Raw genomic sequence first — 26,905 nt, 5'->3', positions numbered from 1 at the left:
CAAGAATGGGACAACATTCCTATTCCTAAACTTGAGCAACTTGTCTCCTCAGTCCCCAGATGTTTGCAGACTGTTATAAAAAGAAGAGGGGATGCCACACAGTGGTAAACATGGCCTTGTCCCAACTTTTTTGAGATGTGTTGATGCCATGAAATTTAAAATCAACTTATTTTTCCTTAAAATGATACATTTTCTCAGTTTAAACATTTGATATGTCATCTATGTTGTATTTTGAATAAAATATTGAGATTTGAAACTTCCACATCATTGCATTCTGTTTTTACTCACAATTTGTACAGTGTCCCAACTTTTTCTGATTTGGGGTTGTATATGAATCAATAGTGGATTTAATCTCTAAATTTAACGTTGATGTTAAAATATTTTAATGTAACTTTTTCCCTTTAAATACTTAGCTCATTTTAAATTACGCTGGTAAAGATGTAATTAGTAGCTAGTAGTTAATTACTTTTTAGAGTAACTTACCCAACACTGGATGTAATGTAAATGGATTATGAAATGTTTTCTCCAAAACTCGTTGGTCACAATTATTGGCATCCCTAGAAATTCTAATGAGTAAAATATCTCTGAAGTATTTCCCTATTCATATTTACAATTTTTATCACAGCAGGGTGACTAAGAAAATAAAATTGTCCAGCCATGACTTCCTGTTAAATAAAATATGAGGTAACACAAAACCAAATTCCCTTAATTATCCATCATAATGAGTAAAACCAAAGAATATAGTTCTGATGTGCAGAAAAAGCTTCACAAAATAGAAAGTGACTGTAAGAAAATAGCTAAAGCATTGAAAATTCCCATTTCCACCATCAGGGCAACTCAAACTCTCCTCCTCACCATGCTTTAAGACAATATAGACACACGTCCTCTTCCAGGCAGATCTTTAGTTGAAGTTAAATCAACTAAAGATCTGCCTGGAAGAGGACGTGTGTCTATATTGTCTTAAAGCATGGTGAGGAGGAGAGTTTGAGTGGCCAAAGACCCTCCAAGGATCACAGCTGGAGAATTGCCAAAAATAGTTGAGTCTTGGGGTCAAAAAGCCACCAACAAAAAAATCAATAAATCAAACGGCACCTACACCGCCACAATTTATATGAGAGTTTCAAGAAAAAATCCTCTGCTCTCATCTAAAAACAATCTCCAGCATATTCAGTTGTCAGACACGACTGGAACTTTAAACAGGACAGGTTCTATGGTCAGATGAAACACACACAAAAAAATAGCTTTTTGGCAGCAAAACCACCATATTTACATTTACATTTATGCATTTGGCAGACGCTTTTATCCAAAGCGACTTACATTGCATTTCAAGGTACAAATTTTTACAGTTCTTGCTTTCTTTTTTAAATCTTATCAGTTCTTGCTTTCTCTGGGAATCAAACCCATGACCCTGGCGTTGCAAGCACCAACGCTCTACTGTTTGAGCTACAGGAAAGCTGGCATATGGATTTGGTGCAAACAGGGATAAAAAGTACCCTATGTGTATGATTTAAATATACTAATGGAACTTTAATGTTGTGGGCCTGTTTTTTTTTTTTTTCTGCTGGAGGTCCTGAACATTGTGTTCTCATACGTAGCATAGCATCATGGATTCTGTCAAATACCAACAGATAAAAAAATCTAAAACCTGACAGCCTCTGCTAGAAATCTTATAATGGGTTGGATCTTCTATCAGGACAACAGTCCAAAACAAACATCAAAATCAACACAGAAATGTGTCACTGAGCACAAAATGAAGCTTCTGCCATGACCGTCCCAGTCCCAGACCTGAACCCTATAGAAAATTAGTGGGCTGAACTTAAGAGAAGCGCCAACATGGATCTGGGAATCTGAAGGATCTGGAGAGATTCTGTATGGAAGAATGGTCTCTGATCTCTTGTCAGGTGTTCTCCAAACTCATCAGGCATTATAGAAGAAGAACCAGAGCTGTTATCTTGGAAAAAGGAGGTTGCAAAAAAGCATTTAATAAAAGGGTGCCAATAATTATGGTCAATGTGTATTAGAGAAAAACATTATTACATGAAGAGCATTTCTCCCCATTTTCAATTGTTTACTTCAATGAAAGGTTTGATTTTTGTGAATATACCAAAAGGATAAACCATGCAGATTTATTTTCACAGCCTTCTTTGATCATATTTACCAAGGATGCCAATAATTCTGACAATGGGTCTCATTCACTATTAATTGGGTGGATTATTTCGTATTTGTACGCACAGGTGAACTCAGGAGAAGAACAATCTCCACCAAATTCACAACACATTGTACACACATGAATGATTTCACACACAACTTTGTGCGTACGCATGCTTAGTGAATGAGACCCATTGACTGTATAACAGGTTTAGATTGAAAGGATCTTAAGCTGACTTGCTGAAGATGTTACTGTAGATTTACCCATTAATAGACACAAACTTTTGTGAAAATAAATTCCAGCACAGCTTTACAACAACCCATAATGAAATGACCCTTCACAGTAGATAATGTTTTACAATGAACTCTATTTGAGAGCTACAAATGGGAATTTATCTGTTCAATAAAATACCTTACTCGCATGTTGAGTCATAAAAACACCATCTCTGCTCTGCTTTTACAATATTTAAAATCCCTCAGTTCTCGCCATCGCTGACAAGCCAAGCCAATTCTGATTCTCTTTTTGCCAGAAGACTCTTCTCTGATCGGCGTTATTTTTTAATATACACTCACCTAAAGGATTATTAGGAACACCATACTAATATTGTTTGACCCCCTTTCGCCTTCAGAACTGCCTTAATTCTACGTGGCATTGATTCAACAAGGTGCTGAAAGCATTCTTTAGAAATGTTGGCCCATATTGATAGGATAGCATCTTGCAGTTGGAGATTTGTGGGATGCACATCCAGGGCACGAAGCTCCCGTTCCACCACATCCCAAAGATGCTCTATTGGGTTGAGATCTGGTGACTGTGGGGGCCATTTTAGTACAGTGAACTCATTGTCATGTTCAAGAAACCAATTTGAAATGATTCGAGCTTTGTGACATGGTGCATTATCCTGCTGGAAGTAGCCATCAGAGGATGGGTACATGGTGGTCATAAAGGGATGGACATGGTCAGAAACAATGCTCAGGTAGGCCGTGGCATTTAAATGATGCCCAATTTGTCACTAAGGGGCCTAAAGTGTGCCAAGAAAACATCCCCCACACCATTACACCACCACCACCGCACAGTGGTAACAAGGCATGATGGATCCATGTTCTCATTCTGTTTACGCCAAATTCTGACTCTACCCATCTGAATGTCTCAACAGAAATCGAGACTCATCAGACCAGGCAACATTTTTCCAGTCTTCAACTGTCCAATTTTGGTGAGCTCGTGCAAATTGTAGCCTCTCTTTCCTATTTGTAGTGGAGATGAGTGGTACCCGGTGGGGTCTTCTGCTGTTGTAGCCCATCCGCCTCAAGGTTGTGCGTGTTGTGGCTTCACAAATGCTTTGCTGCATACCTCGGTTGTAACGAGTGGTTATTTCAGTCAAAGTTGCTCTTCTATCAGCTTGAATCAGTCGGCCCATTCTCCTCTGACCTCTAGCATCAACAAGGCATTTTCGCCCACAGGACTGCCGCATACTGGATGTTTTTCCCTTTTCACACCATTCTTTGTAAACCCTAGAAATGGTTGTGCGTGAAAATCCCAGTAACTGAGCAGATTGTGAAATACTCAGACCGGCCCGTCTGGCACCAACAACCATGCCACGCTCAAAATTGCTTAAATCACCTTTCTTTCCCATTCTGACATTCAGTTTGGAGTTCAGGAGATTGTCTTGACCAGGACCACACCCCTAAATGCATTGAAGCAACTGCAATGTGATTGGTTGATTAGATAATTGCATTAATGAGAAATTGAACAGGTGTTCCTAATAATCCTTTAGGTGAGTGTATATGTGTGATTACCTAGAGGTTCGAGATATGAACCTTTCTCACTTGTTGTGACAACTAACCTATGAAGTTAGTTACATAGTTTACCTTTAAACAGCTGAATATTAGCATATATTTTTTAATCTTATTATAAAGGCGGTGATATAATCTTACATCTATCTCATATTAAATATTTGAAATACTCCTACCCTTATCCTAAACAAGTGCATCAATTGCCATCTCAGCTGTAGTCGATCATTTAAATTGAATTTATCTCTAAACAAGTTTAAAACATACTGGGAATGTCATTAAAGCCTTTTTTTCCACAATATTATAGGACATTAAATTCATATTTGTGTGGAAAAAAGCAAGGTTGTTTTCTCTGTGGAGGCAAAGGAGGCAGTAGTGCTTTTTCACAAGAATCAGATTTTACGTCAGCACAGTGAAACGTTTTCACGCGGTGTACAAACATCACCAAACAGACACAGAATGGCAAAACTAACTGAATTATAAGCGCCATCATTTAGAATTAAACAAACTAGCATTTGTGATGACCTGAAGCTAATTCAAAAGATTAATACATTGCTGGGTCTTCATGTAGTTGTGAAATGTTTGCACTTTGCAGAGTAAAGCACAATATTGTGAATATTTCACAATGTTGTTTTATTCTATTTTTGATTAAATGCAGCTCTGGTTGGCATAAGAAACTTCTTACATAAACATTACAAAATCTCAGAGTATTTGCAGCACGTGTGTTTTCTTATTTTTTTCTATTTGCATGTGTTTTCTTCAGTCGCAGTGCATTGAGCTCGCTTGGTCACCTTACTTATCTGTATTGACCAGCATTTCAATACTGGTACTGTAAAGAATACATTATAAATACCCTACATAGGCTCACAGAAAGTATTAGTAGAACAGCATATGTACGCGTCACGGTTCTCCTCAAGGAGCGTCTCGGTGCGTATGTTTTGTGTGGGCGCGTGGTTGTGTGAAATGTAAATCAGTGTGTTTGCTTGTGTGCTCGTGAGTGTCAGTATGCTTGTCTGCACTCTATAGAAACGTTTGAGTTAGGAGATATGTCCTGTCAGTTCACTCTGAGTACGTGTTTGTATTTGTGTGTGTGTGTGTGTGAGTGAGTGAGAGCACCAGGCCTGTGAGGTAGACTGTGCTGTATTGATAAGACGGGAAGCTTGCAGCGGTGTGTGACTTTGGCCCTGTCTCTTTGCAGGTAAAGGACCGGAGACTCTGTTCGCAGGGCATAAGCTGAATGACAATGAGTGGCACTCTGTGAAGGTGGTGCGCCGTGGGAAGAGCCTGCAGCTTTCTGTTGACAATGTGACCGTGGAGGGTGAGCGGAAGACCTCACACACACTGTATATGGACACATGGACAATTATTACAGTTATAATAGAGTCGAGATTCAATCTTAATATACCTGTGTACACTACATTCAAAAGTTTGGGGTCAGTAAGATTTAAAAAAAAAAAAACATTTTTAAGGAATTTAATACTTTTAGTCATGCATTAAATTGATAAAAAGTTTACATTAAAGACATTTGTAATATTAAAAATGATTTAAATTAAAAACTAAATGCTCTTCTTTTGAATTTTTTAGAAAAAAAAAATTATTACAATACTTTTTTACATCAATGCTACATTAAATTGTTCTTTTGAATGTTTTATTTATCAAACAATCCTGGTAGATTCCTTTCAAAGTTTCCACAATATTACTAAGCAGCACAATAGTTTGCAACATTGATGATAATAATAAGAAATGTTTGTTGGACACCAAATCAGCATATTATAATGATTTCTGAAGGATCATTTGATACTGAAGACGGCAGCAATGGCTGATGAAAATTCAACGTTGCCATCAGAGGAATGAATTACATTTAAAATATATTATAATAGGGTTTTTTTTGTTGATTTATTCTATTTTTGATTAAACACAGCCCTGAAGAGCATAAGAAACTTCTTTCATAAACATTAAAAAATCTCACTGACCCCAAACTTTTGAACGGTGTATAAACAAGATAATATGAACATGAAATTTTAAAAAGGAAAACATTTCGGACTGAAATTAAACTTTAAAGTGAACGTAAACATGCTTACTGTATCCTAACCAGGTGTGATCCATTAAAGTAACGATCGCTCTTTTTCTCCAGCTTAGGGCTGTGTGGCCCCGCCTACTGTGAAACTATGAAATCTAATTGGTCTAAATTCTTGCACCTCATAGTGAATTCTAATGTTTCCAATTTGTGTATGAATCATTCAGATTGCTTTTGTGAAACAAATGATCCAATCCACTGCCAAAGTGTGACTCGAAAGAATAGTTTGTTCGCAAATTGCTACTCATTTCATGAACAATTCAATATTTTCAGTGAATAATGACTTAAATTTCAGTATGTTTCTTATAGGAAGTTATCTTCACGGATTTTCACGTTCAGTATACATAGACTTGCTTGACTTGCTGCATCATACCTAGTTAGGACAGCATGTTATTCATTCTTCGTTGTGGTGAAAACTGAAAGATTATATATAGAACAGTTTTTCAGGTTAAAATTCATCTTGCACATTGCAAGTTCAGCGTTACAGCACATCCAACTCTGAATTGAACATCAAAAGCTGTACTTGCCTTGGGATGGGCTCAGGCAGCACGCCATTCCCTAATATCTTCAGTTCCCAGACCTGACTAATCGAGCGTGTTTGGTTCCGCCACAGGCCAGATGAGCGGAGCACACACGCAGCTGGAGTTCCACCACATAGAGACGGGCATCATGACCGAGCGGCGATTTATCTCAGTCATGCCTTCCAACTTCATCGGCCACCTGCAGGGTCTCACTTTCAATGGCATGCCGTACCTAGACCAGTGCAAGAATGGTGATATCTCCTACTGCGAGCTCAACGCCCGCTTCGGCATGCGCCGCATCGTGGCCGATCCGGTCAGCTTTCGGAATCGAGGCAGCTATGTGGGGCTGTCCACCCTGCAGGCTTACGCCTCCATGCACCTCTTCTTCCAGTTCAAGACCACCAGCCCCGATGGTCTGATGCTGTTTAACTCTGGAGACGGCAGTGACTTTATCGTGATTGAGCTTGTGAAGGGGTGAGTGGGTGAAGAAAAAGAAGTTTATTGTATTCCTGTGATTAAACTCCTGCACCATGTTTTTAAAGACCCTATTAAAATAAAATGATAATTGTGTAGCTTTTAGTTAACTGTCAAAACTCGCTTTTAGCAGATACACACATTTAGAATTTGCAACAGTGTTATTTTAGTAATAGTTATATACTATATATTTAGATTTTGAAATAGCTTTTGTTATTTTAGTAATAATTATATACTATATATTTATTTATTTTTAAATAGCTTTAGTTTTTATATTTTCAGATATAATTTTAATTTTATTTATTTTAGTTTTAGCTTTATTTTTTATTTTTTAATTGTATCTATTTATATTCATTTTTATTTTAGCGTCATTTAATTTAATGAAAATGTTTTTTAATTTTTAGTTAATTAATAACAACACTGATGTACAGTCTTTTTGGTACTGTGTAAATGTGCCAAAAATATTGATGACTCATCTTGCACTACACAGAATTTTGCCCAATGAAATTGTCCATACTCGTATTGCTAAAAACAGCATTAATCATTAAAATCATATTAATAAAAGCCATTTGATTAAACTATGAAGTTAAGACAGGAACTATAAAGAAGAGATTAGAATAGAAGATTTCAGAACATCACTGCTCAAATAAGGAACTAGAAATTTCAGAAATAGGCAGGGTATTATGAAATAATAACGCTGAGAACTACCTGATTGAGAAGAGAGAGAGAGAGAGAGAGAGAGAGAAATGAAATTAGAGTGCAATAAAAAGTTAAGCCTTATAAGAGCTATATGTGATGGAAAGCCTGATTCCTGAGAGACAACGAGAAAGAGACCTTAAAGCAAAGTTTCCTGAACCATTCGACAGCACTACAGCAAAGGAAATTATATTATTCTCTGAATTGTGAGCTTGCAGTCTCATTTGAATGTGATGAAAAAGACGGTGTATTGTGAAACAATGCTAAGACAACACTTCTTTGTTGGCTGCACTCAAAAACATACAGCATGAGTAGTCCGAATCAGGAACAAATGACTCTTAGAAGTCGCTTGTTTAAGGATTTTCCCCCCAAAAAATCTCAGGCTCTTTTCTAAAACCTATTGAGCTGCTTTTGAAGGTGTCATGGGGCTCAGAAAGCAAAGCCTTTTCCAAAAGGTGGGCATCTTAATTATGCTGCCTACTAAGAATTCATGTTTTGGCCAAATGCAAACGAAAAGCCTTTAACCCAATATTTGCATGTGCTATGAATTTTTTATGTTCATTAGTCAGTGCTGTTAGTCAAACTCTGTTGAAAATGAGTTGAGGTTGAGTTTGTTTCAGTTAACATGCTCCCTTATAAGGCAGCTGTCTATGTAGGCAGTCTGCAGCAAGATGGTTCAAAAGGTTTTGGTGAAGGTCTGATTAATCCTTCACTAAATCTAACTCAAAAAGTCTTGAACTCATACAGTACTGAAACGTGTTGTTCATATGACACTGTGCAGTTATAGTCATTTGCATAATATGCACAGTTATAAACAAACATTTGCACACAAAAAAAATTGTAATAAACATTTGCTAACTTTAGTTTAGGATCCAATTCTCACTATTAACAAGTTGCCTATTAGCATACATATTACTATGATATTGGCTGTTTATTAGTACATATAAGGCACATATTAATGCCTTATTCTTCATGATCATATTCTTCATCCCTTAATCCTACCCAATACCTAAACTTAACCAACTTAATACCAACTATTAATAAGCAGTAATTAGGAGTTTATTGAGGCAAAAGTTGTTATTAATAGCTAGTTAATAGTGAGAATTGGACCCTAATCTAAAGTGTGACCTAATATTTTAAATTATTTGGAATAATTAACGTATTAATTCAGTCTTTAAAACATTGCAGTATGTTACCAAATTAACATTGTAAGTTTTAGTTCAATTATGGGTTTGAACCGTTTGGGGAGTGGGTGCGATTCTAAAGGAACCACTGACAGGAAGAAAAAGCCCTTGAGATGGTAAACAAGTATTTTCTTCTACTCTACCACCCATATGATAATATAAATAAGGATTCTGAGACATTCCCACTGACAGCTCAAAGTTCAGATTCAGTACATTACACAGATTGTTGGCAATATAATCCTTTAGCATACAAACATCAGTCCCGAGAGAGTCGAAGCTCAAAGGCCTTTTCCGACAGAACTAACGCACATTTGTTTTTGTAGAAGAGTGAGTTGCAGATATTATTGCAAAAACTCCCAGAAGACACGGCAGATGCAGATATTCGAGGGAGAACATGCAAGCAGCTAGTTTAACACAATCAAATATGAGAGACATCCAGATGAAGTTAAGCCGCCACGCTAAACAGCGCGTTTAAGTTTGTGATTAGTTAAGAGGCATTACTTGGATGTGAATCATAGCCGTGGGAGGGTGAGTCAAGTCGCATTATAAGATTCGCACATTTGTCTCCTTGGCATTTAGTTAAAGGTACGAGGAGGAGAATCGCTTGATGAATCATCTCAGGATAGAGGCCATATTTAAATTTAAACAAATTCTGCATGAGTTGCTTTTGGTTATGCGTAAATGCTGATCAGTATCTGCTAGGAAGCAGCTCGAGTTTTTTTTTTTTTTTGACGTTTAAGCATACGCCCGATGACTGTGAGACAACTGTTTCTGCTTGTCAATCAAGAGCGATTTTAGGGGAATGATTGCGTGGATTGATATTCTTAGCCTCGGATACTGTAATCGGCTCACAATGAAAAGTGCAAATCCATTTCAAAAAGATAAAGTAAGCACTGGTGATCTTGATGGAAAAAAAGAGCAACTTTTAATCACATGTAATGTAAGTGTTATTTGATTAACGGTATTCTACTAATTGGCAGCTCACTCTGTTCCCAGCCCACATGCCAAAGCCGCCACGTGGGAGATCCGCAGTCTCGGATCAGTTATTTTTCCTACCAGCCTAGTAAAAAGATTTCTCAGTTCAATCATACTGCCTATGCCAAACATAGCAGGTACAACAACCTGATTTTCTCTATACATTTTATTCCATTGGGCAGAAATGAATAGTGACAAAGGGGAAGGTGCCTCAGATGGCTACACTTTAGTTGTGGTTATAAGTTGCTATCCTAAATTCACGTAATATTTTTATACATTCAATAAATATATTCTTAATATTTGTTGTTTTTGTTTTTATGTTTGAGCTTATATATCACAATATTAATAACAGTCTGGTTAATTTTGAGTCTTGAACTGTAAACTCTCAAGGGTTGGCTTTCTAAATATATGTTGGTTATGTGTCTATTCAGAATGACTTATGAGCAGCAACCTTTTTATTTTGGGTATATCATGTATGCAGCACTTGCCAAATTTGGGGGTGATGAGGAAGGGGTTTTAACTTCCTCAGCCGCAGTGGTCCAGAAAGCCAGTTATTCAGTAAGCAATTAGACAGCAGGTGGCCTTGCCTCTCACCGGAGTCTGCACAAGCATGTAAAATGAGAGAGCGCTAATGAGAGCTCTCTCTCTCTCTCTCTCTCTCTCTCTCTCTCTCTCTCTCTCTCTCTCTGCAGTATCCTGATGCACGAACTGAGGGCAATTATCAGCATTTGCTAAATCAAATGTTTATAGTTTGAATAAATATTAGGAATGCACTGTTTATCTCCATGACCTTGTCAGTATTGACCACTCTTTTTATTTTACATTTTACACTTTTTTTGACATTGGTTTGAATAGAGTGTGAAAATGTCTTAGTTCTGCAAGTATTTTTCACATTTAGGCATTTCAGACAATTCTTCAGTAAAGAGTTCTAAGCCACACAAACAGTTCAGAGATGAATCACAGTATTATAGTATTCATCTGGAAGCAAAAAAGTATTTGAAAAGTGGAAAAAGGTGCGAGACAGTGTAGTCTTATGAGGGATTGAACTACTGCTGCAGTCACACTTGAGCTCTGTTGCTGAAAGTCTCAATTCTATGATAAAAGATGATTTCTCTTAAGGAATATTTCAATACTCAACAACCTCAAAAGCTTATGTTAGGTCTTTCTTGAAATATTTGTGGATTATCCAACCCAGGCTTGATGATAAAAGGTGCCTGTGATGACATTTCTGTAAAATTATATTGAAATTGAACACTTTGAAATTGAAAGGTTTAGTGAGTGGCGTTCAGTTTTATTCAAAACAGATCTGTTGAAAGTTGAATCTGGAAAAGTTTTATTACATTGGTGTTTGTATCGTTGCGGTTTGGACATTTCTGTTAGTGGCACTAAAAATGTAATACACTATTGTATTTGAAAATAAACCTAACAGCTATACTAGCTTTCAGCTTTCCTGCAGCTCAAACAGTAGAGCTTTGGCGCTTGCATTCGATTCCCAGGGAAAACAAGAATTGATAATGTAATTATGTAAATGTGTACCTTGAAATGCAATGTAAGTCGCTTTGGATAAAAGCGTCTGCCAAATGCATAAATGTAAAAAAAAAAAAAAAAAAGCAAACATGAGACACATTTGCTGAAGCAACCATGCCATTGTAACTTGTTTCTACAAGTATTTGAGCTCTTTTATTGTGACTCATGTTTCACGAGGCTCGTACCTGAGCGCTCCACATTGCAACTTCAACAATGTACTAGGTGGTTGGCGCCGATAGTCTCGTGGGAAAGTGCGCCGACATGTAGCGCCGTTGGGCTTTGCGACCCGAGTTCGACTCCGGCTCGTGGACCTTTCCCGATCCCACCCCCCACCCCCCTCTCTCTCTCTCTCTCTCTCTCTCTCTCTCTCTCTCTCTCTCTCTCTCTCTCTCTCTCTCTCTCTCTCTCTCTCTCTCTCTCTCTCTCTCTCTCTCTCTCTCTCTCCCACCTCACTTCCTGTCTCGCTACTGTCCTATCCAATAAAAGGCTAAATAAACACCAAAAATAAATCTTAAAGAAACAAAAAAAAAAGCAAACAAACAATGTACTAGGTGAACTTCCAAGCAAGTTTACCATGTCGGGAAAAGCCATACATATGGAGCTGGTTATGTGATGCAGACATTAAAAAAAGAAAAAAAATAGTTTATAAATCATGCTCTATGGCAGGGGTGTCAAACTCAGTTCCTGGAGGGCCACAGCCCTGCAGAGTTTAGCTTCAACCCTAATTAAACACACCTGATCAGCTAATCAAGTCCTTCAGGCTTATTTGAAAACTGCAGGTGTGTGTGTGTTGAAGCAGGGTTGGAACAAAACTGTGTAGGGCTGTGGCCCTCCAGGAACTGAGTTTGACACCTGTGCTCTATGGTAAGTGTTTTGAGGTCATAATATAGTGCAAGGAAAACGTATACAAATAAATATTCATTAATTGATAATCTTCCCCTGTAATTATAATTTGTGTGTAAAATACAATTTGTTGCTGTTTTGCTGCCACTAGTGTTCAACCCGCAAAAATGGTAAAGACACGTTTTTCCAATGAGCCTATCCTGCGATTATTGCGAAAGATCAGATTCTCTATGGAGAAAATGAAAATGCCTTTTTTACTTCCAGAACACTTTTCACTCTATTGGCTGATCAACTGATATGGTAGCTATATATTGTCCACGACTAATTTTGGCATATTAGTTATCAGCCAAAGCGCATTTATCACTGGCAAATGTGAGTATAAAATCTTTAAATTGAAATAAATATGTGAAATGGAATCTTCTCACAAACAATTTCAAAGCATCAAATAATGTCTAAATATGATATATGGAGCAACAGTGTATTGCATTTTAAGGGACACTTTGCTGAAAACTGTAACTGGGGCTGCACACCGAGCTTCTGACAGGTTAGAAGTCTGTCTGTGCCAGTATTTCAAGCCTTATTACAGATATTGATTTGGAAGCAGAAAGGCAGTATTGTCATCCTAAAGAGGGTTGCCTGACTCCACTGGGCTGTGTGATTGACAGGGGAACTGATGTATTGCAGGTACATCCATTATGTTTTTGACTTGGGCAATGGGCCGTCGCTCATGAAGGGCAACTCCGACAAGCCGCTCAATGACAACCAGTGGCACAATGTGATGGTGTCCCGCGATGACAGCAACGTGCACACGCTCAAGATCGACTCCCGCACGGTCACACAGCACTCCAATGGAGCCCGCAACCTGGACCTGAAAGGTATTTATTTCCTCTCGATATTCACAAATTTCAGAATCATTTCAGAAAATTTGACATACTGTAATTTGTTCACTGTTTTGGTTTCGTTGGCTGAGTGATATGCACACAGGTATGCAATAGTATGACTTGAATGGGTAGTTGACCCAAAACTTAATATTGTTATCATTTGCTCATCTATGGGGTTATTATTATTGTTGCAATATTCCAAATAAATAGATTAATATTCACAAATAAATGTAAAGAGATTCACAAAAATGTATCGAATTCACAAACAAATAGATTAAGATCCACAAATAAATGTAAAGAGTTTCACAAAAAATGATAAAATTCACAAATAAATAAAATGAGATTTGCAAATAAATAAAATATTTACAAATGTTTTTTAATTTTACAAACACAACTTTTCCTGGCATTTATTTGTGAACCGCTTTCTGTGCATTTGTAAATCCCCTCACGCATTTGTGGATTTTGAAACACTTCTAGCGTTGACGTGCAGACAAATCCACAAATAAGTGGACTCCACCCAACCCCTACTCAAGCCAATCAGATAACGGCCACATCGAGCTGGCCAATCGTAGCACGTTCTCACTTCAACCAATCACGTTTGGCTTTACACTGGGCGATCTTGCTCTGAAATAACTGCTCATTCATCTTCATTTGCTCAAATAGGAAGTGTACGCGTAAAGGCCCATAAAATATGTTTAAAATTTGGATTTTGTTAGAATTACACCATTAGACTGCTTGTCAAGCCAAGCCACAATTTTTATGAGCCTTGAAAAAAGCCAGAGAAACAGCACTTTACATCTCTGTTATGGGAACAACGCATTATGGACACGTCACGTTATTCAAGATAGAACAGAAAAGCATCAAGTAGCTGACTAATGAATAACTGGGTTCAACCCATAAATAGCTACACGAGTTTTTAATTTGCATTGCAAGATTTTAATTTGCAGCATCGACCCCAGTAGCCTACTACACGCTGATGCTGAGGCTTGTACTGTTACATATTGGGTGGTCATTTGGGCTCATATTTGGTATTCTACATGACATTTATTTATGTCCTATTGCTATTTGTCACCGCGATTGTGCTTTAAAAGGCAAAATCGTATGTTCTGTAATTTCTTGCATCGTGTCTACCCCATGCAAGGCTATCTACACTGGGCAACCCGAATGTGCAAAACATTTGTCCTAATTGCGTGAAGTAGCCGCTACATCAGAAGAAGTGCGGGCATCCGTTTACTATAAATGAATGCCCCGCGTCTAGGACACTATCACGAAATATGATTTTTCAAGTAACCAGCACTAGTCAATAAGTAGGCTACGATCAGAGCCGTTAAGAGTACGATTATGCAGACATGTCTGCAGCTAAGCAGACGTCACATAGGGAATATGTGTTAACATTTCAAACATGCTAGTTTTACATTATTTGAAACTCCTACGGCAGCAGTGAATAGATAGTGCCTATTTGCTTTTGACGCGCTGTGTCGCGCCTCTTGCCGGTGTAGAGACTGTTCATGATGCTCGGGATCTCTGATTATCATAATTCCCTGAGTGTATCCTGATGGAAATATAAAGAGGCCTTAAACTCCAACAATCTTTTGAAAACAGAGTGTTTTTACCACACAAACAGTTCAGCGCTACTACTGCTCGTCTGCTCCTTTCAAGGATGCAAGAATCAGTTCCCGCCCCGAGTGTAAAGCCAAACGTGATTGGTTGAAGCGAGAACGTGCTACGATTGGCCAGCTCGATGTGGCCGTTATCTGATTGGCTTGAGTACGCGGTGGGTGGAGTCTACTTATTTGCGGATTTGTCTGCACGTCGACGCTAGAAGTGTTTCAAAATCCACAAATGCTTGAGGGGATTCACAAAATGCACAGGAACCAATTCACAAATGTCTACAGCGATTTACAAATGCACAGAAAGTGGTTCACAAATAAATGTCAGGCAGAGTTGTGTTTGTAAAATAATAAAACATTTGTAAATATTTTATTTATTTGCAAATCTCATTTTATTTATGTGTGAATTTGATCATTTTTTGTAAAACTCTTTACATTTATTTGTGGATCTTAATCTATTTATTTGTGAATTCGATACATTTTTGTGAATCTCTTTTTATTTATTTGTGAATATTAATCTATTTATTTGGAATATTGCAACAATAATAACCCCATACTCATCCTAATGTCACTACAAACCTGTATGACTTGCTTTCAGTGTTTTTTTTTGTCCATACAATGAAAGTCAATGGAAACCAGCTGTAACAATTTGGGAACCAACATTCTTCAAAATATCATCTTCTTTTCATTTGGAATGACATGAGGGTGGGACTAAGATAACATATCTTTCTTCCACTTTCATTACACTCACTTTGATTGTTTAGGTTCAAGTCTTATGACTGTTGTCTCATTCTTAGGTACGCTTAGATACATATTTGCAGTTATGCTCATCTTGGGTTTGATTTTAAACTCTTGCATTCAACTTTAATGAGTATATTTCCTGATGGGTATTTACACTGCTCCCAGCTCCTTGTTTAAATCATGTTGCTTCTGAAATCTACCTTCCAGTATTTCTCACTTTTTCTATCGTTTTTCACTGTTTCTGCTGTAATTAGAAGAACAAAGAGGAGCGCCTACAGGGGAAAGAGAAAAAGCAACAACAACACGCCAATGACTTTGCATAATTTTTAGTGCTTCCAAACCTGCTTTTGCTATCTTAAGCAGGTGTTGCTTGACTCTGGGCACAAAAACAAACTTTTATTTCACATAAAATGTACGAATATGAATCTCATGTATATTTAGTTCTTTTCTTGTGTGTTGAAATGAAATATTTTGATTGAAAAGACATTAGCAGCTGCTGGCATAGCAATATCCTAGGCTTTTCACTATTCGGAGTTTTCACTGGCATCTTATTAGAAATCTTGGAAGGCAATCGTTAGTTTTGTGTCTTAGTCGACATTTGTAGAAAGCTGAGACAAGTTCACAAAAAGAAAACAGAACCCACTTTGTTTGTCAAGACCACATAATCTAACCATGGAACAAGTAGATGTAATGAGAATAGGGGTTTTTTTTTTTTGTATTTTTGTTTTTTTCCTCTCAGTGTCTGCTGCTTCTCTCTGCTGATTTGACTAGTAATGCGGTAGATTGGAACCATTTCTTTTGTAAATGAAATGAGATGTTTTATAGTTCAAAACTTTGCAAACATTTACATTTTTCAATATGTTTGGAATAAGTTTCTTATGCTCACCAAGGCTGCATTTATTTATTAAAAAATACAGTAAAATCAGTAATATTGTGAAATAGTATTACAATTTTAAATAACTGTTTTCTATTTTAACAAATTTAAAAATGAAATGTATTCCTGTGATGACAAAGCTGAATTTTCAGCATCATTACTCCAGTCTTCAGATCCTTCAGAAATCATTATAATATGCTGATTTGCTGCATTATTGATGTTGAAAATAGATTTTGCTGCTTAACATTTTTGTGGAAACAATGATACCATTCAAACATTTGTTGCAAGATAAAAAAAAAAAAAGCTTTTATTCATCAAGAATGCATTAAATTGATCAAGTGACAGTAGGCGCGTTTCCATTACAGATTTGCGCAAAACTTATGTGATTTTTTTCTAAATATCGATAAAAAACTATTACGAAATGACAGCGTTTCAATTAACCGATGTTATGCGACTAAAACGTATTTTTTTTCCTCTCGCGATAAGTCATTCCAAAAATCATGGCAACGGACGTTGGTAGTTTTATATATATAACAGCCACGCACTAGACATTATTGTTATTATTAATGGAAACGTAGGTGTGTTAGCCAAGCATTAATGGCAAGGAAAGACCTTATACTGTGAGCGGCACATATGAGGTGTTTCTGGGTTTTTCTCAATCATTTCTGCTCCGAGGTCTTGATTGTGGCATTTCTTTGAGGTTAAGAATCCAGTATTTCTGTCATTCTTTTGTCTTTTATGAATTTAATAAAGAACTCTGTCTTGTATTCTGTCCAAACACACCGCGCCTTCTAAGTCAGCTGACCTGTAAATGCGCAAAAACTGTTTCCATTGCAGTTTTGCGAAATATTCCTTTTTCGAATTGCCTGAAAAACCACCTCATGCGAGCGTAAAAACTTTTTTGCGATAAATGGGAGTTTTTGCGAAATTGACTAGTTTCCATTGGGCATATTTTCAATTCGCAATTTCTATTTGCGCAATTTGAAGGGTAATGGAAACGCGGCTAGTGAAGACATTTATAATGTTACAAAAGATTTCGATTAAACAAATACTTTAATAAATGCAAATAAATGGTGCTCATTGAACTTTCTATTCAAGAAAGAATCCAGAAAAAGTATCACCATTTTGACAAAAATATTAAGTAGCACAACTGTTTTCAACATTGATAATATTAATAAATGTTTCTTGAGCACCGAATCAACATATTAAAATGATTTGTAAAGGATCATGTGACACTGAAAATTCAGCTTCGAAATTACAGGAATAAATGTGTCAGCAAGGTTCAAAACACAGAGTTTAATAAAAGTCCAAAAGATAATCCACAGAAAGCTTAGAATGAGCACAACTTACACACATGCTAACATAAAAGAGACCGGACAAACACAGAGTGAAGGTGAAGAACTTAAATTCACATGGTGATGAACTAAATGACGAACAGCTGTGATGAAGATTAGTTTCCATGGAAACTGTTGGGTGAGGGGAAACTCAAACAAATGAATATGTATGACTAATGAATACAAACTAAAAGTCCATGAAAAGCATAACTGTGACAAAATGCCATTATAACATATATTCAAATAGAAAACAGTTATTTTAATTTGTAATAATATTTCACAATATTACTGTTTTTACTGTATTTTTGATTAAAGAAATGTAGCCTTGGTGAGCATAAGATACTTCTTTCAAAAACATAAAAAAATTGTATTTTAAATTGTAATATTCATATTTAATGCCATCACATTTACCCACTAGATGTCTATATTAGAGATGCACCGATTGATCGGCTCGTGACCGGAATTGGCCGATTTTCACGTGATCGGCCATGACCGGCGACCGGCCGGTCAGTCTGACATATGCCGATTTTATGCCGGTCAAATGCACTCGGGCACCGCATGATTAACCTTTTGAGCGGTGCGGTCTCATATATGGGATTTTTATTTCTGTACCCCTGAGAGTACGGTCACCGGTGCCACATTTATAATGTTCAGTGACGTCGCATAACTGCCAGATTCAAACTGTGCTTTCGCGCGTTGGCTGGCGCTGAGCCAGAGTCGGACGCGTTCAGCGCTGTCATATATCACAACTAAGCAGTGTTTTCAACCTCATGTTTATTTTAGGTTTCAGATATTTAAATACACATAAGCACGAGTAAAACAATACATTTGGAGTTTGTAAAATACACACTGATGTCTGTGGAAGCAGCAATAACATTCTATTCAAATATAATTTGCCGACATGTGTTATTCATATCAGACAAACATAGTGGAAGTAACTATAAAGTTTACAATATTCTTCTCAGTTCACCGGCCACTTTCTTGCATTTATTTCGGGAGAAACTGATGAATTCACGTGCTGTAAATCCGACTGACAGGACAACATTGCGGTAGCCTGACTACGTCAGACTTCGTACTTCCGCTCAATTTCATTTCGCTTCTGTACTCAGTCTGAGACAGCTTCAGAGCTTTCTGTTTGCCACCGGTCTGGAAACAGCCGGGCCAATCAACGAACATAGGGCGGGCTGAGAGCCGTGACGTACATGCTGATTGTACCGTGGATGCGTAGATTTACTTAACTTAACCTGCAAAAGTCGTTCACAGCCATGTTCACTCCGGTATTTCGCTCGATGGTTTTGTTTTCGCATCATACATGTGTTTACAGTGAAAGTTAAATGCGGCCGAGCATGCGCATAACACACGCCATAACCAAACGTTATGTGATTGGCTTACGGGTAACCAATGATTTTAAACTTCAGACAAGCGCCCCCTAGCAAGAGAGAAAACACTTCTCTGTTATGCCATTCCAGACTCTGTCTACGAAGCAAAGTGAAGTAGCAGAGTCTGGTATTACCAGGCTAACATTGCGGCGCCCATCTCATGTTATAGATCAAGATTATTTATAAAGGTTTTTAAACGACCAAACACACTCACTTAAACGTGTTTGAGAATCGGAATATCAGATAGGCTAGTTGATGACATGGTAAGAAAGTTTGTGAATACTTTGTTTGAATAAAAAAGGAAAAGCGAAATAAAAGCGACACATCTGTCATACAGTAGGCTGCGGTGTATCGCGTGACGCGTCGCCATGGAAACATTAAAGGGAACTTCGCCTTGAAAAAACTCACTCTGGGGGAGGGGGTGTCAGTTAGAATATTTTAAACTTACGCGTGAAAGGGTTAAAGAAAAGATCGAAAATAAATATTTGTGTGTGCTGTAAAGTGGTTAGAAAAAAATTAAATCGGAATCGGCTAAAATCGGTATCGGCAGGTCAAACTCAATGAAAAATCGGAAATCGGAATCGGCCTAGAAAATTGTAATCGGTGCATCTCTAGTCTACCGTATATGGCTCTTTATAAATGTACATCCATATACGTAGGCCTATGTGCTCAAAAGAGTATTGCCGATATAATTGCTTACTTTATTTTTTTAGGTTTTGTATTTGAATATATATTTAGACATCAAAACTAGGTTTTTAGAAGTTAAGATTTTTTTTTAAATGTTAAATTTTAAAAGGTTAATTACTCACATCCTAATGTTATTTTATGTTACTCACACATACACAACAAGTGAATATATTAATTAATGCAAGCAAATTCGTATTTTAACCCAAGAAAAAAGTTTAAAATAGTGCCAAAACAAAACACTTTACTATAGGCCTATATATCCAATGAGGGCCTAGATAAGATATGTTTTTTCTTGTTCTTCTTAGAAACTCATTCGACCTCCTACAGGAAAAGAAGGCAGAAAAATTAACAACTGTTAAAAATATGACAACTGGCATCTGGTTATTTAAGTGCTGCTCACGTTAGCTAACTGCAAATAGAGTCTAATTATCTATTATCTAATGATAAACATTAACTAAAATGTGCTAGAATTGGTTAACTAGAAGTCAACTAATGTGTTAAAATGCCAACAAATTTAGTAATTTCATCATCTTGGGAACAAAGGAACTTTGGAACTGCACAGAAACTGAATTATTTATTTATTAAAAAGTCATAAATATGAATTCACATGTATTGTAAGGATAATTAATAATGTTTATGAATGATATTTTATGAATATTTAAGGATATTTGTTTACGTTTGAGATGATTTTTGCTTTGTCACATGGTGCGTTATCCTACTGGATGTAGCCATCAGAATATGGGTACACTGTTGTCATAAGTGGACATAGTCAGCAACAAAACTCAGGTAGTCTGTGGCATCTAAACGATGCTCAATTGGTACTAAGGGACCCAAAGTGTGCCAAGATAATCTCCCTCACACCATTACACCACCAGCAGCCTGAACCATTGATAAAAGGCAGGATAGATCCATGCTTTCATGTTGTTTACGCCAAATTCTGACCCTACCATCTGAATGTCACAGCAGAAATCAAGACTTATCAGATCAGATGTGTACAGGTGTAAGGAAATGTTATTTTTATTTGATGGTTTAAATTTATTTTCTTTTTTAGTACGTGTATGTATGTATGTGTAATATAACATGATTTTCTACACTATACGCTACAAAGTATATCTTTTTTGGCAAAATGTTCATGGTTCTTTAACCATGATGCTCGGATAAAGACAAGAAAGGAAAAGCTTCAAAGCTACAAAGTCTCTAACACAAAAAATCTAATTGTACGTCAACAAGCTACTTTAAGTACAAGAGTAATAAAGGCCAAATCAAATAAGGCCATAAAGTGCAAACTCCTGCTGTCAGGCTCCAAGGTCTTTTTTTTATTTGGCTGCCCCAGAACAGGTCCTTTAAACTTCAAAAGAGCAACTTCGCAGTACGTGTCAGTTGTAATTGTTCAAGCAATTATGCCGGAGAGAATGGAGAGTGGCGTAACAATCCCCAGGGTCCAGTGCTCTTCTGTGAAGTGTAAAATGAACATCCTCAGACAGTAAGGTGCTGATATGTGGTGTTGTTTTCTGTGAGGGAGCCAGTGGAAAGTGAAGCTTGACCTGTTATGCGTGTTGAAATGAGCATATGTGAAGAGCGCTAGTGACGAGCGAATTTCCACGCTGTCCGATAATTGAGTTTTCTTTTTTCCCTCAAGGAACTGCCATCCAGCCCCTGTAAATGTTTTCTGAAAATTTGTTTTATTGACTTTGGAATCGAATTGCTTTCCTGTTCCCCCTGGCGTGAGGAAAATCCAGGTGTTGCTATAAAATGTGAATGTCAATGAGTTTATTAATGAGCTGTTGGTGGCCAGTTCAGTCAAGGAAAATATTTACTAAACACACACATTTTTATATCATGGTGAGAACCTGGCAATAGGAGTAAACGCCGAACAAATTATACCTCAAATCTACCTCATTTTTAAGGAGAGGTGTGCTATTACTTTTCTAAGCAATTAGACACAATTTTCGCCTGGCAATCTTGCATTGACTTAAATTTGAAGGAGAGATCCAAGCCACATCTAAAAAACAGAATATCATCCAGACTCTTCAGTTGGGTCAGCAAGCAACCACCTGTACAAAACACAACACTGTAGCAACTAGGGGTGTAACGGTTCTCTATAAAAAAACGAACCGTACCATTTGCACCGCAGTTGATCTCAAATCTGATGACTCATCTATAATATGGTTTGGTGAAAACAACAACGCGTAAAACAGATAGTTTCACGAATGGCTCCCCATTAATACATTACAACGGCGATAATCAAAAAACATGTACAAAACTGTCACTCTTTGTAGACTTTGTTCAATGCGAGTGCTGTATGCTCGAACATGACCAGTCATTTAAGCAGTTACAGTAAGGCGAGACCTTAACAGCATTGCTATCTGTGTTTAAACTAAACTAATTTAACCTTGCCAATTTAAACATTCAAGAGCCACAGCAGCCGCCTCCTGTTCCTCCATCAGCCTCAGATGCTCTTTGTTATATTGCGGCTGATTCGAGCTTCAGACTTTTGAAATCCTCTTCTTCCACATCATATTGAGTACCTTCCACCATTGTTGTAACTTCACATCTGCCTCCACAGCGCCTGTTAGCTTAGCTTCCAAACAAGATGGCGGATAATGCTTTTAGTTTCTGCAAGTGAAGTCCCAGCCACTTATCTGTAATAGGTCTGTAGCGTGAGTGGGTCCCACCCCCTGGAAAAATGAGGAATGAGTGTTTGTAGTCTCAACCCCTCTACAAAGATATGGGACTTCCTGGTTAGAATGACGCAAAATGATGATTTTTACATCATAAACAAGAACTGCAGCACTGAAATCCGTATTTCTCCCGTCTCAGGGAAAAATGAGGGAATAATGCACGACCATTCAAAAATATGACTGGGTTTCTAACGATACAAAGCTAAATGGGTGAAGTGTCCCTTTAAAGGGATAGTTCACTTTGAAATAAAATTTTGGTATGTTTTAGCTTACCTCAAGGGCATCCAAGATGTAGGTGTCTTTTTTTCCGCAGTAGTTTCAATTTTGATATTTTTAGGTCAAACCGTTCTTGTCTGTCAGTCATTTCATGCAGGTCTATGGATACTGTCTCAAAGAGCATGCACAAAGTCCAAATTAAAACAATTCCCCATCGTCCAAATTAAACAATTCCCCATCGTAAGTACACATTGACGGCCTAAGACACGAAACGAGCTGTTTGTGTGAGAAAACGAACAGTATTTATATCGTTGTTATCTCTTGAACACAGCCGCATCCAAATGATCTGAGGGCGCGGGCGGGTATAGATATATACACTAGATGTCGTAAACATCTAGTGTATATATTCAGCGTTTTGAACGAATCGGTTGAGTCAAAGATTCAATTAACTATTCATAAACTGCTTCATTCTGAATAAATCAGCCGATTGAACGAATCGTTTGAATGAATGACTCAATGACTCGCTCATTAAGAAGGTCGCCTGCCGCCTCCTACTGGCGGTTTAGTTTCATAAAGTATCATTCTTTCAACATTCCTTATTTGTATATTCAAAAGTATTTAAAATAATCTCATTTAATACAGTTATAATTTTTCAATGTAAATTATTTAATTTGATTGGTAACAGCCTAGTGTCTTATTATTTTAATTGAATATATTGATCAAATTTAAGACTTTGAATGAAAGGAGCAAACATTTAGGGAAAAAAATGCCTTTTATAAAGGTACAAAAAATTATTCAGAGTGTTTTCAAACAGTGATGTAATGAAACATTGACAATTTAAGTTTGAAGGGAGTAAAGTCTCTGTTTAGGCTATTAAGGAAATGTTATTTTGGCAAAAGAAGAACTTTTATTTTAAATAAATGTTCTTTTTTAATTAGCCAACTTCAATGTGATATGTTACCATGTTATCATGCTTAACACTGAGAGTTTGAATAATTGTAATGTGATGATCAGATGCAGATATCTAAATCAAAGAATATGGGCGGTTTGCGGGTGGATTATGTATTTTTAATAGTGGATTCGGGTGACTCAAAGTGCACCAGATTAATGAATTTATCTTTAAAATGTACAAAATTTTACCCCCCTAGAGGTACCAGGCTCCACCCACAAAAATGATGTGGGAAACACATTAGGCTATATGATGATCTATGAAAAATACTAATTTAATTACCTTATTATTCAAATACATTATTAGGATTTTACCACCTCCGCCTCATTTTGAGCCAAGAAAAACCCTGTATTGTATTATATATATATATATATATATATATATGACCCCCCCACCACACCCACACCCACCCCACCCCACCCCCACCCAAACACCACACCACACCACCGCAAATAGAATCTAATTCTGTGGGAAACACTGCACACAATAGCTTTTGTAACTTTAATAAGGATTACTCTTTAACTTATAGTCAAATATGCAATGTTATTTTACATTTGATTACTTTTATCAATGTCTATACCTGAAAACAAATGTTAGACCTACCTAAAAAACTTGAAAAGCACTGTTTATTTTATTAGTAACCAGCGTTCTGGCAAACATCCTAGCATCATCTAGCCTAATGTTCCTATGTTCATTCTACACTTAGAAAAGTAATGGCACTCTCTCAATACCTCAATATCTCTTCAACAAGCTGCATGCTTTGGGATATCATTTGTGTCTGGCATAAATGTCTGTGACCTAAATACTTTAGGTCTTGTTGGAAATAGTGCTCCGCCTCCTTCCCGTAGCACACAGCACTAATGATCACTTGGTACTAGCAATCATTATGATATTATAGTGCCACCTTTCCCTAGATTCTCAACATGATGTTAAAGAACTTTTCATGATGGGAACTCTAGGCTTTAGCAGTACAGTGTGTAATGAGAGCGTTTATAGGAGCTTTAATCCACTGGTCAGGCTTCTGGTCATGAAGCACAGCCAAAAGCGTTTCTTTTTTGTTTTCCCCCGTCTTTCATTTTTATCCAGCAGGGATATTGCTTCGTCATTGCTCAACAGAGACGCATGACTGGAGATGTCATTTTTACAATCTCCCTGCAGTTCCTTCATATGAAAGCAATTGATTTTCCTCCCTCTCGTCCACAAAAGAAGCTCCGCGCTCTTGCTGCCCAGCCATCCATTGAATGACTAATGAAAAAAACTATTGGGTGTATAATTGAATATTGTGATTGAAGTCTGCTTAATAGTCTTTGCATAACACTGAGACATACAGAGCTAATAACCATGCATGGCCTATTCTGTGTGAAGCACACTGAGGTTTTCTTCTGAGTGTGGCAGTGGATTCTGTGCTGTGTTCTGGCACAGGCACAACATTTGTAAATTTAAGGGAAGGGATTTTTTATTTTTATTTTGAGCCCTGCATTGAGACATCAGAGTCAAATAAAAATGTATCAATTTAATCAAATGATTTATTTAATACATTTGTAATCCATTGTTATATATATATATATATATATATATATATATATATATATATATATATATATAAAATAAATAAATACATTTTTTTAAATAAATAAATAAATAAATAAATAAAACTACACTGGAATGGCTTAAAAATGTATATATATATTAATCAAAGAGGTCTATTATCCTTGTAGAAAACGGTCCATTAGTATTCCCATTCATCTCAATCAAAATCCATACTTTTTTAGACGTTCCAAATTTTGGTAACAGGATTTCAAAGATCGCAAGCCTCATATAAAATGAATAAAATATGAATGAATAATTAAAATATCTCATATAATATTTAGTTTGACCTCTAGAGGTTGATTGAACATTTTCTGAAGGTTAAGCACCTCCTTTCACAAACCATTTGTCTGAAAAGGGGAAAAAAAGTATTTTTTTCAGGTCCTATTTTTTTGTAACTTCTTCATGAAAATTACTGCATGCGGCAAGTGGATCAGCTGTAGATTACTTGAAGTCTTGATTAGGAGTTACAGACTGAACTCACTGGAAGAATAATATTAATTATAGACATTTTATGAGAAATGATTTGATGTTTGTGCGGTGTTGAATGCACTTTGACCTTCAGTGCTTTTAGAAGCTCAATTGACATTCAGCCAGTAAACACCTCTTGCGGTGAATTGTAAAATGGCTATGATTATGTAATCAGTATCCGAAAGGGCGGAGCTATAGCCAGTCAGGAAAGACCGTTCATTCTATTGAAGAGGCACCGAGGACAATTACAGTTGTTAGTTGAAGAGAGTCAGGTTGAGGGGCTCTTAATGGAAAGGGAAAGTTAGAACGAAAGAATACAATTTATCTGTGGTGAGGTGAGATAAAATGAAAGAGTGCAGAAGTTTAGATGAATGGGGCTTTTAATGATGGTCTAATTAGGCTTATTCAGTTGGAGTGGAAAAAGAGCATATTTCAGCAAACAATCAGAGAGAGAGAGAGAGCGCACTCTTCGAACGTACGACGAAAATTGCCATATGTGTTCTTGCTTGTCAGTTTTAACGTGTAATTGCCTGTCTTGCCAGCAGAGCTCAGTTGGAAATTGCATTTCACTGGCAAACAATGCCCTCTAAACATGGACTGCCTGGTGAATGTTTATCAAAAGGTCCCCGGACATCTTTGATGCTTTCCGCAATGTATATTTGCAGAATGAAAGAATAAAATAATAAGTGTAGAATGAAAGAGCAGTGTGTACCTTAAACAACACAACAGAGACTAAGTATAACATCAGCACACTTGTATTATAACTGTGGGTCTGTTTATATAGACACTAGCTGCTATGGACTTTCTCCTAACCACTGCAATTTCTATAGGCTATTTTAATAGCAGTGGTAAGTTCACAGAGATTATTCACAAAGAACATTGTTTTATTTAACATTAGGTTATTTTATTTTATTAGCAGTCATCACCCTTTGTGGTTATTTAATGTCCTATGACTCCATAAAAATAAAAATTGTAAATTATTAGGGATGCACCGATGCATCGGCTGAACATCGGTAACGGGCGATATTTGCCTCGTTAACTGCCATCGGCCATCGGGAAATAAAAATGACATTCGCCGATGTCACATGGGCGTCAGTTTGGTTTGAAATGTGCTGGGGACAGAGACGCATTCGGAAGTGCATTTTCAGAAGTGCTGGGTACAATGACGCATTCATTTTTTCTCTCTCTTTCGCGCAGGTTATGTTTTGAAAGATGATGTCCTGTAGCTCAGGCATGGCCCCACTTTTCAACAGGCCCACCCA

The 26,905-nt window shown here is 37.0% G+C and overlaps 1 protein-coding gene across 13 annotated transcripts in view; it reads left to right on the top strand.

Moving 5' to 3' along the window:
* Positions 1-26,905, top strand: part of nrxn2a (neurexin 2a) — a 387,404-nt gene that overhangs the window by 173,185 nt on the left and 187,314 nt on the right. For all 13 annotated transcript variants that reach the window (XM_079898733.1, XM_079898732.1, XM_079898730.1 and 10 more), the window contains 3 exons: positions 5,135-5,254; positions 6,627-7,008; positions 12,918-13,108. In XM_079898733.1, coding sequence (XP_079754859.1) covers positions 5,135-5,254; positions 6,627-7,008; positions 12,918-13,108 — 693 coding nt within the window. The remainder of the gene's footprint in view (positions 1-5,134; positions 5,255-6,626; positions 7,009-12,917; positions 13,109-26,905) is intronic.

The sequence above is a fragment of the Squalius cephalus genome (assembly GCF_949319135.1).
Source record: "Squalius cephalus genome assembly, chromosome: 17".
NCBI lineage: Eukaryota > Metazoa > Chordata > Actinopteri > Cypriniformes > Leuciscidae > Squalius > Squalius cephalus.
Note: the sequence above shows the minus strand (reverse complement) of the source record. Positions and strands in the feature narration are given on the sequence as shown.